This window comes from Taudactylus pleione, unplaced genomic scaffold, assembly GCF_031769625.1.
Source record: "Taudactylus pleione unplaced genomic scaffold, aTauple2 ptg000305l, whole genome shotgun sequence".
Taxonomy (NCBI): Eukaryota; Metazoa; Chordata; class Amphibia; order Anura; family Myobatrachidae; genus Taudactylus; species Taudactylus pleione.
Window position 1 is genome coordinate 3,047,987 of NW_028284706.1, and position 13,966 is coordinate 3,061,952.

At 49.1% G+C, this 13,966-nt stretch overlaps 1 protein-coding gene across 2 annotated transcripts in view; it reads right to left on the reverse strand.

Annotated features, from left to right (window-relative positions):
* The window catches only part of DHDDS (dehydrodolichyl diphosphate synthase subunit), a 50,935-nt gene that overhangs the window by 18,932 nt on the left and 18,037 nt on the right, over window positions 1-13,966 (reverse strand). For both annotated transcript variants that reach the window (XM_088442134.1, XM_088442133.1), the window contains 2 exons: window positions 913-1,014; window positions 181-295 (listed from right to left, as the gene is read on the reverse strand). In XM_088442134.1, the coding sequence (XP_088298260.1) occupies window positions 181-295; window positions 913-1,014 (217 nt within the window). The remainder of the gene's footprint in view (window positions 1-180; window positions 296-912; window positions 1,015-13,966) is intronic.

The following is a 13,966-nucleotide window of genomic DNA, read 5'->3' on the forward strand; positions in this document are numbered from 1 at the left end:
CCACAGGCACTTAGTACGCACTGGCTTGTGGGGAGTTGTGGAGGAGCAGCATATATTTAAAGTTACAAGTTTTAGTTTAAGTGCCAGCTCCTTGGTCTCCATCCACAATCCCATTGTCCAGTGTCCCCCAGCCTTGCTGCCAGAGAAACAGTGTTTTGTTTTTGCTGTAAAAGGTCTTACCTGCCACAGAAGAAAGTCACTGAGCCGGATTTCACCAGAGGTACGGATGAGAAGGTCAGGGTTTGGAGAATTTGAGGTGTACAGACAATGGTCCAAAAGACTCTCAGATATATCACTAGAAGAGAAAATACAATATTTTAAAGGAGAGAATTTTAACTTTTTTTGGCCTGTGACACAGATTAAGACCGGTATTCAATTAGTAGCAGTAAATTACCGCTGCTAATAGATCCTCCCGGGGCTATCCAATTAGCGCCCAAGTTCAGCCCGACGACGGCGCATATCAGGGATTTTTTTCAGGACCTGATTGGTCCAGAAAAATAATCCCCAAAAAGTGCTGTGTTTTTGCCGCTGCAAAGGCGAAATCACATGGGTCTGTGAATTTAACACTGATCCTATGTGCTTTCGGCAGAATAATCAGATTTGATTGGCCGATCAAATAGGACATTGGCAAAAAACGGGCATAATCCCGAAAATATATAGTGGCTAATTGGATAATGGCCATTGTCAGCATTGGTACCCATATTTAATAAATGGAATATGCCAAAATACTAAATCAGTGAGAATCTTAAAAAAAAGTTACTAAAATTATAAAATATTTGAAAGTTAACAATTTTCCAGCCACATATATGGTTGGCCTCATATGCGTAAAGACTGAAAAGAACCTATAACTTTTTCTTCCGATGCACAGATTGGCAGATAGATGCAATCTAAAACTTTCTCCTAGAAAGATACCTGGGATCTAGAAGACCCTCTTTCACTCCCCAGGCTGCCTCTCGCACTGCATTGCTGATCTCATGTCGGGATGTGTAAGCAAAGCAAACATTTAGAAAACACCTAAACACGCACAAATGAAAAAAAAACAAAACACAGGGACAGGTGTCAAAAATACATAGTAGATGGGAGGTAAATACAAAATCCGAAATATATGAGCCTGAAGGGCATACAATAACTTCTTGTTTGTTAGAACATTAAAAACAAAATTAAAATAAAATTGATTAACTCATCTACAACTAAAATATGAGATATTGTAAGAACTTATCCTTGTTATCTCTATTTCTACGAAGTCCATAGAGTTCCACAGGATATCTTGGGGTACAGGCGATGTCGTCATGCATTCAGGCACAATAGAGTTAAGCTTTCAGCCTCCCAGGATGCACTGGGTCCCCCTCCTATACCCCGCCCCTGAGCCAAGGCAAATCATTTTAAGTAACAAGCCACAGGCCGGAGGAGGAGAGGAAAGAGATAGAAGAAAGATCTGGAACACACAAGAATCACATTCTCACCAGAAGGAGACGGAAAAAACGATGACCAGATAAAAAGCCCATCTGCAGTACAGGTGTGACAGGGCGGGAGTCCTGTGGAACCCTATGGACTTCGTAGAAATAGAGATAAGGGTAAGTTCTTACCATCTCTCATTTTCTACATCAGGGTCCATAGGGTATCCACAGGATACCTTGGGGATGTCCCAAAGCAGTATCCTTTAAGGGTGGGGACGCTCCTGTGCTGTAAGGAGAATCTGACGCCTGAAGAAAGCATCCTGAGAGGCGAAGGTATCAAAAGCATAATACCTTACGAAAGTATGGACAGATGACCACGTGGCTGCCTTGCACAGCTGAATTGCTGAGGCGCCACGTCGAGCTGCCCACGAAGAACCCACAGACCGACAGACAGAGTGGAATGAGCCCTAACAGAGGATGGAACCGGAAGGCCTTCATGAATATAAGTTTCCGAAATTGTCATGCGAATCCATCCTGCCAAAGTTTGCTTAGTGGCAGGCCAACCCTTCTTACGGAAGCCATAGAGGACAAACAAGGAGTCCGACTTCCTAAAAGAATTGGTCCAGTCAACATAAACCTTTAGAGCCCGCACCACATCTAAGGTGGACTCACCAACCGATCGGTCTGGTGAATTAAAGGCTGGCACTATGATTTCCTCGATGATGTGGAAACTAGATACCACCTTCGGGAGAAAACTAGGGTGGGTGCGAAGCACTGCCCTGTCCCTATGAAAAATAAGAAAGGGAGGCCGACATGAGAGAGCCCCCAATTCTGAGACCCGCCTAGCCGAAGCAATGGCCAGGAGGAATACAGTCTTAGCAGTAAGCCATTTAAAATCCACTGAGCCCAGTGGTTCAAACGGCAGTCCTTGGAGAGCCCTCAGGACCACAGTTAGCTCCCAAGGAGCCACTGGTGGAACAAAGGGAGGCTGAATACGAAGCACACCCTGCATGAAGGTGCGGACATCAGGAAGAGTAGCAATCCTATGCTGAAACCATACTGACAGGGCAGAAACCTGCACCTTCAGAGAAGCAAGGCGAAAGACCGTGATCTAAGCCCGCCTGTAGGGAAGCCAACACTCTGGATATCCGGGATACCTGAGGATCATAGCCTCTAGGGCGACACCACTCAAAGAAAGTATGCCATACCCGATGGTAAATTCTTGCTGATGCAGGCTTCCGAGTTCTTAGCATGGTGTTAACTAAAGAGCTGGAAAAACCTCTGGACCTTTAGAGGGCTGTCTCAACCACCATGCCGTCAAAGTCAGACGACTCAGGTCCGGGTAAAGACAAAGGGCCTGATTCAGACCCACTCGCGAGCGGCTGTCCGCTCGCAAGTGGGTCGATGTTATGGACTGAGCATGCGCACGACGGAGGGAGCTCCGTCGTGCGCATGCGCCAGACGCGACGAGCGAAGGAAAGTCCTTCGCTCGTGTCCGATCAAAGGGGGCGTGCTGTCATTGTTGATTGACAGCACGCCCCCTTTGGTGGGCGTGCCTCCCTGACGGGGGCGTTCCCACGGGAACGCCTCCCGTCAGAAGCCGGCCCACTGACATCACTAGTGATGTCAGTGGGAGTGATTTGGGCTCTGATAGAGCCAAAATCACTCCGGAGCTTGCGGTTGAAAACCTCAACCGCAGGCTCCGGCTCGCAAATTCGATGGTCGCGATGGTCTCGACCATCGCGACCATCACAATGCACGCTCGTATAGCCTGTGGGTGGTGACCCACAGCTATACGAGCGTCCAGGAGGACGCTCCATGAAAATGGAGACCGGCCCTCATTCAGAGCGTGCGCTCTGCTCAGAGCGTACGGCTCTGAATGAGGGCCAAAGACCCTGAGACAACAGGTCCAGACGTAGAGGCAACCTCAGTGGAGCGTCTACGGAGAGAGCCCGAAGGTCCGAGAAACAGTGACGTCTGGGCCACTCCGGAGCTATCAACAGGAGCGCGCCACCTTCTTGTTTGAATTTTCGGATTACCTGAGGAAGAAGGGGGAACGGAGGGAAGAGATATGCAAACTGGAAGGTCCACCGGACCGGCAGCGTCTACCAGAACTGCCTCCTTGTCTCTTGTTCTTGACCCGTACAGGCAGTTTGTTGTTGTGTCGGGAAGCCATGAGGTCTATTTCTGGAAGGCCCCACTTGTCCACCATGAGTTGAAACACCTCCTGGTGAAGAGACCATTCTCCTGGAATGTACGTCCTGCTGGCTGAGGAAGTCCGCTTCCCAGTTGAGGACTCCCAGGATGAATACCGCTGAAATGGCCGGGAGATTGCCTTCTGCCCAAGTCAGGATGCGGGACACCTCCGCCAGCGCTGCCCGACTTCGGGTTCCTCCTTGGCGGTTAATGTAAGCCACCGTGGTGGCGTTGTCCAATTGTACCTGCACGGATTTTCCTTGTAGTACCTGTCTTGCTTACTGGAGGGCATTGAATACCGCGCAAAGTTCCAAGATATTTATTGGAAGCGCCGCTTCTGCCAGGGTCCTATCTTGGCCACTATCTTGTCTAAATCCAGGCAAAAATAGGACCTGTCCATTAAAAGGCAAGCATTCTAAGCCCTTCTTGGAATCTGCGTCCGCTTTCCAAGAGCGCAACCAGAAGGTGCGATGAGCGGCTACCACTGCAGAGGAGATTCTGGAGGAGAGGAGACCAATATCCAAGACCACCTCATTAATGAAAGTGCAGAGTCTCTGAGACTGCCAAATAACTCTGTTTGCTCCGCAGAAGAGTCAGAGTGTAGAGACGCCTCTAAACTATCAGCCCAGCGTTCCATGGCTCTGGCCACCCAACACACAGCCATAGCTGGTCTGGCCGCCCCTCCAGCAAGGGAATAAATGGACTTAAGACATATTTCAACCTTGCGATCCGTGGCATCTTTTAAAGGAGGTAAGGAGGACATAGAGGGCATGGGCAAAGTAGCACTTCTGACTAGGCGTGTCACATGATAATCCACTTGCGGAGGAGATTCCCACTTAGAAATAATTATCCGCAAATAGATATGCAAAAGCCAAACGTTTTTGAGGCTGGTACAGTTTACCCGGAGTTTTCCTCGCCTCCTCTACATGACCTACTAGCGGACCAGAAAGAGGAAAAACAGTGGCATCACCCTTAACATCCTTAAAGCAGGCGTATTTGGATTTGGTCACGTGGGATCGTCATCCTCAATAACAAAGGCCGTACGGACAGCACGTATAAGGCCAGGTATATAGACTTAGCCTCCGTCTCCTTAGTACAGAGGGGCTCCTGGTCAGAAAGGTCAAAAATTTCCCCGTCAGACGACACATCATCTTCATCAAACTGAGCTGTCTGCGACGCCAAAAGCCGCTTATGCGGCCGCAAAGATGACTCTCCCTGTAAAACGGCCGACAGGTGTTGCACTGAAGTGGACAAAGAATTAACCCACGCAGGCTCTTGTGAGACCTGGGGAGGTGAAAGTGGGAGACCCTGGGGTACCATCAACTGTCTGGGGAACCCCTGCATGGTCAACGACACCATGGATTGCTGTGAAAAGCCCACCTGGCGTCGAAAGCTGGCCCACAAGGGTTGTAAGTGCCTTAGCAAAACAAGCCCAGGGTGGTTCCTGCACAGGTGCAGTGACAGAAATCGGGCGTGATACAGATAACACGCCCTACATAACCCGTCAGCGGTTCCATCACCCTCCGCAAATGGTACATTACATTTAGTACATTTTAGCAGAAGAGAAGAATCCCGTTCACTTTCAGACATGATAAGTGTAACGGAGCTGTATGTGACACACCTCACAGACAAATGCTTGTATAGTGAGGCAATAAACACCCTGCAACACCGCACCGCAAGGGCTTTAGCAGAGAATAGGGATAGTAAAAATTGCTGAAAGTGAAAGTACAGGCAGCAGCGCTAGCAGATCGTCACATAGTGCAGGGTTTACTTCTGCATTGTATCAGCACGGAGCTCAACTATGCAGACACAGAGTCTGCTAGGAAACAGCGCTATATACACTGACCTTACTACTGGAGGAGAGGTATGCAGGGGGACCCAGACCGCGATGCCACAGTTTTCATCCACGTCCAGCAGCGTTTGCCAAGTCCAGGAAGATGGCCGCCGAGGAGTACAGAGAAGGCGGGCCTGGGGGAGGAGCAGCTACAAACAGGCACAGACCGCTGTAGAGAGGCTGTGTGCAGTGGGGGAGGCGCCAGCTGCTGTGCAGGGAAGGCGCGCTCCCCTGGCCTGCAATTAACCCCTAGGACGCCGAAACGTATCCGCACTGCTGCGGCCCGCTGTCTCAGAGGAGTAGTGGAAGCGCAGGTTAGTACCTGGCTCCACGTTGCAGCCAGTCCCCAGGGAGCCCCCTGCCTGGGAACTTGGGACTGCGTTGTCCGGCAGGGAACCCTCCACGGGCCTCCGCCGCTTACCTGTTCCCCTTTGATCCGGCCACAGTCCAGGCATTGGAGGTCACTGCTAGCTGTGACCCCCGATACCTACCAGCATCCCCGGATCGGTAGCAGCGTTCTGGTACCGGCAGGTTGTAGGAGTGACAGCATGGACGTCAGTACTGACTGTCCATGCTGTACAACTCAGATGTGCAGCCACAGCTGCATTGTTGAAAAGCTTCAGGGGCCATACAGCCCCCCTCTAGAATAGGTGCTCCGACTCCGAGCCGGCACCAACGAAAAACTGATTTGCCTTGGCTCGGGGGCGGGGTATAGGAGGGGGACCCAGTGCATCCTGGGAGGCTGAAAGCTTAACTCTAGGGTGTCCAGATGCCTGATGACATCATCTATACCCCAAGGTATACTGTGGATTCCCTATGGACCCTGATGTAGAAAATAGGAAATTGATAGCCCACTCATGGTTGACAACTCCGTCAAACTTTGACTGTAGCACACTCATCTGCATGCAAAGTATGGGAGAAAGATAGAAATGCTAGCATTTTACACAACCTATATTTTCTCAATATATCCCACACTTTTGACTCATACTTGTAAAATAGGGAGTGTCTTGCCAAAAGCCCACAAGTAATTCCCTTCAAGTTCAATTTACTTTCAAATTTCTCCCACCTATAAACTAGAGTTAGATGACTGTTGCAAGTTCCTGGGTGTGGGGTGGAGGAGTATCTGCTTATCCAAGCATTAGCCCTTTGCTATTCCACTACTGGCATTAAGCTTTATTGAGTAAATATAATCAATACTTGGAGCACTCATTAAAGCCATCTTAGAGCTTTTAAAAGCAATAGTCATCTACACAGACACATCCCCTGGTGAAATCTGACTGACAGAGAAACGTGTCAGTAGTTTTGAGATACAGATTTCACTATGGATCCCGGAGCTGTGCGAGACTCATCTGCAAATGGAAGATCTCTTCCAGCTGCGAGAATCATGAATTCTGACATGCTGTGAGAGCACAGATTATTAGCATGTGCTTTAAATTTTTTATCCATACTAAATGGCTTGGTAAAAGGTTTTCTTTGGTGGACTTGGTTACAAGACACGGGTTAATAGTCCTAAAGACTCATACATTTAGCGTCAAACATTCACTGCTATTTGTAATTGCAATACTAAATAGGGATAACAAAAGATATGGTAAGAACTTACCTTTGTTATCTCTGTTTCTAAGAAGTCCATAGGGTCCACAGGGTTGACCTTTGGGTATAGCTGGATCTGGTTCCATGGGCACCACGCAGTTAAAGCTTTGCTGCTCCCAGGATGCACTGGGTCCATCCTCCTCTATACCCCGCCCCCGAGCCACAGGCACCTCAGTTGGTAAGTAGCCAAGGCCGGAGGAGGAAAAAAACAAAACAAAACAAAAACAACTGAGAAGGAAGACTGGAACACACAAGAACCATACTCACAGAAAGGGAGACGGAAAACCGGTGACCAGCCACAGAGCCCATATGAAGCCAGGTGCATCAGGGTGGGTGCTCTGTGGACCCTATGGACTTCGTAGGAACAGAGATAACAAAGGTAAGTTCTTACCATATCTCTTGTTTTCTACTTCATGGTCCATAGGGGGTCCACAGGGTTGACCTTGGGGATGTCCCAAAGCAGTTCAACTAAGGGCGGGGACGCTCCTGTGCTGAAAAGAGAATCAGGAGCCCAAAAGGATGTATCCTGAGAGGCGAAGGAGTCAAAAGCATAGAACCTCAGAAAGGTCTGGATGGAAGATCATGTGGCCACCTTACACAGCTGAACAGGCGAGGCGCCACGGCTAGCAGCCCACGAGGGACCCACAGACCTAGTAGAATGAGCCTTAACAGAGGCCGGATCAGGCAAACCCTCCTGTGCATAAGCCTCACAAATAACCAAACGAAGCCAACGGGCCAAAGTTTGTTTGCCAGCAGGCCAACCTCTCTTGTGAAAACCAGAGAAGACGAACAAGGAATCCGACTTCCGAATGGAACTAGTCTGGTCCACAAACTTTGAGAGAACGGACCACATCTAAGGAAGCCACACCAGCAGAGAGATCAGGAGACAAATGTCGGCACAACAATTTCCTGATTAATGTGGAACTTAGAAACCACTTTAGGTAGAAAACCCGAGTGCAAAGCACCGCCCCGTCGAAAAATCAGAAACGGAGGACGACAGGAAAGCACCCACAATTCTGACACCCTTCTGGCCGAAGCAATCGCCAGGAGAAAAACCAGTCTTAACCGTCAACCACTTGAGGTCCACCGACTCAAGAGGTTCAAATGGAGGACCCTGTAAGGCCCGAAGCACCATTGCCAAATCCCAAGGAGCCACTGGGGGAACAAAGGGAGGCTGAACCCTGAGAACACCCTGGAAAAAATGTGCGGACATCTGGTAGAGTATCTATCCTACGCTGGAACCACACACATGATCCAGACACATGAACTTTCAAAGAAGCTAGGCGTAAGCCTAGGTCCAAACCAGACTGAAGGAATTCCAAAACCCTAGAAACATGAAACGCCTGAGGACCATAGTTTCTGGCCTCACACCCAGTGATCTCTCCAGGCTGTTTTTGGCAGGTGCACCACCCGGCAAGAAACCGCCTACACCCAGGACTTTGGGAGCCTGCAAGTGGGGACAGTATCTGGGAGCTGTATTTAAAAAAAAAAAAAAAAAGAAGGACCAGATCCTACAGACTTTCCAGCTTTTTCATAATCAGACGACTGGGCCCCTAACAAGAAGAGGATAATTAATATATAAAATGTTATTTCAAGTTTAAATCATAATGTCAGGGTTTAAATTTTTTTTTTTTTTTTTTTATTGCGAAGGCCCCCACCCGGCTACTTCTTGATGCCAACCGGAAAAATTTTTGGGGAGAGCACTGCACACCATTGAAAATAATTATGACACACTCTGTGGTAAATCCAGGCGGAAGCAGGCTTGCGCGCCTGTAGCATTGTGCTGATAACTGAGCTGGAAAAACCCCGGGACCTTAAGACGGATGTCTCAAGAGCCACGCTGTCAAAGACAGACGACCCAGTATGGGTAAAGGTAGGGCACCTAAGAGGTCCTGACGTTGAGCCAGAAGAAACGGAGCGTCGATGGAAAGGCTCCGAAAATCGGAGTACCAAGGACCTGGGCAAAGCCGGAGCCACCAGAAAAAGCGTGCTGCTGTCCTTTTTGAATTTTTGGAGGACCCGAGACAGCAGGGATATCGGAGGGAATAGATACGCCAGCTGAAACGTCCATTTCACTGACAGCGCGTCGACCAGGCTTGTGCCGGCGTCTCTTGTCCTGGATCCGTACACGGGCAACTTGTGATTGTGACGGGAGGCCATGAGGTCCACCTCCGGCAGTCCCCACCTGTCCACGAGTAGTTGAAATACCTCTGGGTGAAGAGACCATTCCCCGGGATGCACGTCGTTATGGCTGAGGAAGTCCGCTTCCCAATTAAGGACTCCTGGAATGAAGACTACCGAGATGGCCGGAAGGTGGCACTCCACCCTAGACAGGATGCGTGACACCTCCGACATCGCTGCTTGACTGCGAGTCCCCCCTTGATGGTTGATGTACGCCACCATGGTGGCATTGTCAGACAACTTGCATGGCCCTGCCTTGAAGAGCGTGACCGGACAACTGGAAGGCCCTCTACACGGCCCGAAGTTCCAGAATGTTGATGGGAACAACCACTTCTTCCGCCGTCCAACGGCCCTGAAGTGAAAGTGGACCCGTCACTGCACCCCAACCCGGGAGACTGGCATCTGTCGTGAGCAGAACCTAGTCCGGGATCCAAAAAGGGTGACCCTTGGTGAGATGTGACATCTGAAGCCACCAAGCAAGCAACAGTTGCACTTCCGGAGACAACACCAGCATCTGAGTCCTGATCCGGTGTGGTAAACCATTCCATTTGGTGAACACTCTTGGAGCCGTGGAAAGGCCAAAGGGCAGAGCCTGAAATTGGAAGTGAAGCTGGCATATAGCAAACCTCAGATGGTGTGAAGGTGCTATAGAAACATCGAGGTAAGCATCCTTGATGTCCAGGGAGACCATATAATCCCCGGTTCCATAGCCAGAATGATGGAACGCGAAGTTTCCATCCTGAATTTGGGCACGCTGAGGAACTTGTTCAGCGGAACGGGAACAATGACCCCTGTTTTCAGCAAGGACTGTATGGCTCCCTGAATCTGCAAGGCCTTGGTCTTGTCCTCAGGACGGATGGGGCACCGCCCCTGAGAGAGAATAAATTGATTTTAAACAAGTCTCCGCCTTCCTGTCTGTGGGATCCTGTAGGGATGAAATGGAAGTATAGGCAAGGTAGCGCTCTTGATTAAGCGAGTAACTTGAGAATACACTGCAGACATGGTTTCCCACTCTTTGCAATGACTTGCAGGAAACAGACAACTAGATGCTAAACGTTTCTGCGGCTGGAGTCTCTTACTAGGCGACTGCCAGGCCTCCGCCATATGATCAGTCAACTGGTCAGATAGAGGAAAAATAGCCGAAGTCACTTTTGCCTGCTTAAAATTTGGATACTTGGACTTAGGGGCCGGTGCGTCATCCTCTATAATCAAGAATGGACCGCACCGCCCTCACCAATGCTGGCACATTAATGGAAGATTTTGTTTCCACTTCCTGGAAAGGGGAATCCGAGTCAGAGTCCTCAGGCAAATCCCCCGCATCTGAGGCTGATAGTTGCGCAGACTGGAATGACATAACACGGCGTTTAGATGCCTTTTGAGGCTTGTCACTCCGTAACAGTTTAAAAGGCTGAAGATGAGGCCGCCAAACTCTGGACTGAACTGGAGAACACATCCACCCATGGTGGTTGATCCACCTGCGAGAGACCCTGGAAGGGAATGACGGACTGCCGCGTCACCAGAGAAAACTGAATATACATAGGTAACCCCGTATATGGATTAACAGTCTGAGGCCCATGGTGAGAATGCAATAATTGCGGTATACCCTGAGAAGGGGGGGATGGCTGTTTGGGGTAACTCCCTATGGGGAAGAACAGTCAGGATCGTCAGACGGTCCGCGATGGAAGCCAGCACCTGAGAAAACACCGCCCAATGAGGGTCCTGTCCCGTAGTTAGGGGTTTAGAGGGACCAGGTAACTGACTGCACCTCACGCACAGCCCATTCTGTGATAAATCCTCCATATTTACCCCTGCAGCGCAGCGTCTGCAGGAGAGCAGAGTGGGAGCCGCAGAGCGCTTAACTTCCTCATCAGACATGATAGATATACACACACACACACACACACACACACACAGTCAGGTCCATAAATATTGGGACATTGACAGAATTTTCAGATTTTGGCCTCTATTCACCACCACAATGGTTTTGAAATGAAACAAACAAGATGTGCTTTTTAACTGCAGACTTTCAGATTTAATTTGAGGGTAATTCCAGTCAAATCGGGTGAACGGTGTAGGAATTACAACAGTTTCAACATGTGCCTCCCACTTTTTAAGGGGCCAAAAGTAATGGGACTATCAAATCAAAAGCTATTTCATGGATATGTGTGGGCTATTCCCTCGTTATTTCATTATCAATTAAGCAGGTAAAAGGTCTGGAGTTGATTCTACGTGTGACATTTGCATTTGGAATCAGTTGCTGTCGACTCTCAATATGAGATCCAAAGAGCTGTCACTATCAGTGAAGCAAGCCATCATTAGGCTGAAAAATCATAACAAACCAATCAGAGAGATAGCAAAAACATTAGGTGTGGCCAAATCAACTGTTTGGAACACTCTTAATAAGAAAGAACGCACCGGAGAGCTCAGCAACACCAAAAGACCCGGAAGACCACGGAAAACAACTGTGGTGGGTGACAGAAGAATTATTTCCCTGGTGAAGAAAAACCCCTTCACAACAGTTGGCCAAATCAAGAACACTCTCCAGGAGGTAGGTGTATATGCGTGTCAAAGTCAACAATCAAGAGAAGACTTCACAAGAGTGAATATAGAGGGTTCACCACAAGATGTAAACCATTGGTGAGCCACAAAAACAGGAAGACCAGATTAGAGTTTGCCAAACAACATCTTAAAAAGCCATTACAGTTCTGGAACAACATCCTATGGACAGATGAGACAAAGATCAACTTGTACCAGAGTGATGGGAAGAGAAGAGTATGGAGAAGGAAAGGAACTGCTCATGATCCAAAACATACCACCTCATCAGTGAAGCATGGTGGTGGTAGTGTCATGGCGTGGGCATGTATGACTGCCAATGGAACTGGTTCTCTTGCATTTATTGATGATGTGACTGCTGACAAAAGCAGCAGAATGAATTCTGAAGTGTTTTGGGCAATATTATATGCTCATATTCAGTCAAATGCTTCAGAACTCATTGGACGGCGCTTCACAGTGCAGATGGACAATGACCTGAAGCATACTGCAAAAGCAACCAAAGCGTTTTTAAAGGCTAAAAAGTGGATTGTTATGCAATGGCCAAGTCAATCCCCTGACCTGAATCCGATTGAGCATGCATTTCACTTGATGAAGACAAAACTGAAGGGAAAATGCCCCAAGAACAAGCAGGAACTGAAGACATTTGCAGCAGAGGCCTGGCAGAGAATCACCAGGGATGAAACCCAGCGTCTGGTGAGGTCTATGCATTCCAGACTTCAGGCTGTAATTGCCTGCAAAGGATTTACAACAAAGTATTAAAAAGTGAAAGTTTGATTTAGGATTGTTTTAGTTTGTCCCATTACTTTTGGCCCCTTAAAAAGTGGGAGGCACATATAGAAACCGTTGTAATTCCTACACCGTTCACCTGATTTGGATGTAATTACCCTCAAATTAAATCTGAAAGTCTGCAGTTAAATCACATCTTGTTTGTTTCACTTCAAAGCCATTGTGGTGATGAATAGAGGCCAAAATATGAAAATTCTGTCAATGTCCCAATATTTATGGACGTGTGTGTGTGTGTGTGTCTCTGCATACGCACACACCAGGGAAGCTCAGTGTTTTACTCTTGGCGTACCCACAAGCATACAGCACACAAGCCCACAGATATGGCACAGTGTAGCAGACAATGGTATGTGACCAACCTCACAAATACATGAATTTATGTAATGGTGGGTACACACTGGCCGATATTGCTGAGCGACTGCACGATTACGACATCGTAATCGTGCAATCGCTCAGTAATCGTGCACTTCTATGTCGGAAACGACCAGCGATGCGCACTTCCGCTGGTCGTTTCCGACATTGTCCATCGCCTGAACATGCAGCACAATCTGACGATGTCGTCAGGTTGCTGCATGTTGGGGAATGGGGGAAGAGAGCCCGGCGCTGAACGATCTCGTTAATGATATCATTCAGCGGCTGTGCTCAATGCCATGAACAACATTGAGCACAGCCTGCCGGGGACACACTACGCGATATCACTCAGGGAGCATATCGTGTAATGTGTACGCACCTTAAGTGAGATCCAAGAAAAGCCCTTCCCACAAACACCTGCCAGGGCTGTAGGAGAAGCAAAGGGATAGGTATAGACTGACAGTATTTTGAAATAAAGCACAGAGTCAGCACTAGCAAGAGTCACATAGAATGCAGAAAGTTAATACTCACTGCACCTTGTCACTACAATCAACATGCCCAGATTCAGTGTCTGGGAGGGCTATCAGCTGTGTACGCTGTCCACGCAGGGGAGAGGTACACAGGGGGACCGGTCCGCATGCTGCCCGAGAGATCTGCGCTGCTGCCAGGGAAGATGGCCGCAGGAGGAATGCAGCTCAGCGTCGCCAGTCCCGAACGGAAAGGTGCGCTGAGCTGAGGAGCTGCTAGACAGGGAAGGCTGCCTCCCCTGGCTAGCAATTAACGCCCGGGATGCCGGCTCCCGCTGCCACAATGTATCCCTGGTGGTCTAGTGGACCCGCAGGGTATTCCTCTGGAGAGGGGGGGGCCCGCCGCCACTGCTAGCGCCTCCGGTCTGTCCCCAGAGACCGGAGGCAGAAGGATGCATGCACAGGCGGGGACCCGCGACTTACCTGTTCACCCGGCGATTCGGCAGCAGCCTAGGGATTCCTCCAGAGTCCGGCTAGTACAGACTCTGGGGTCCCGCTGCGATCCCCAGATCTATACTGGTGTCGCAGTACCGGCGGGATGTAGGAGCGACAGC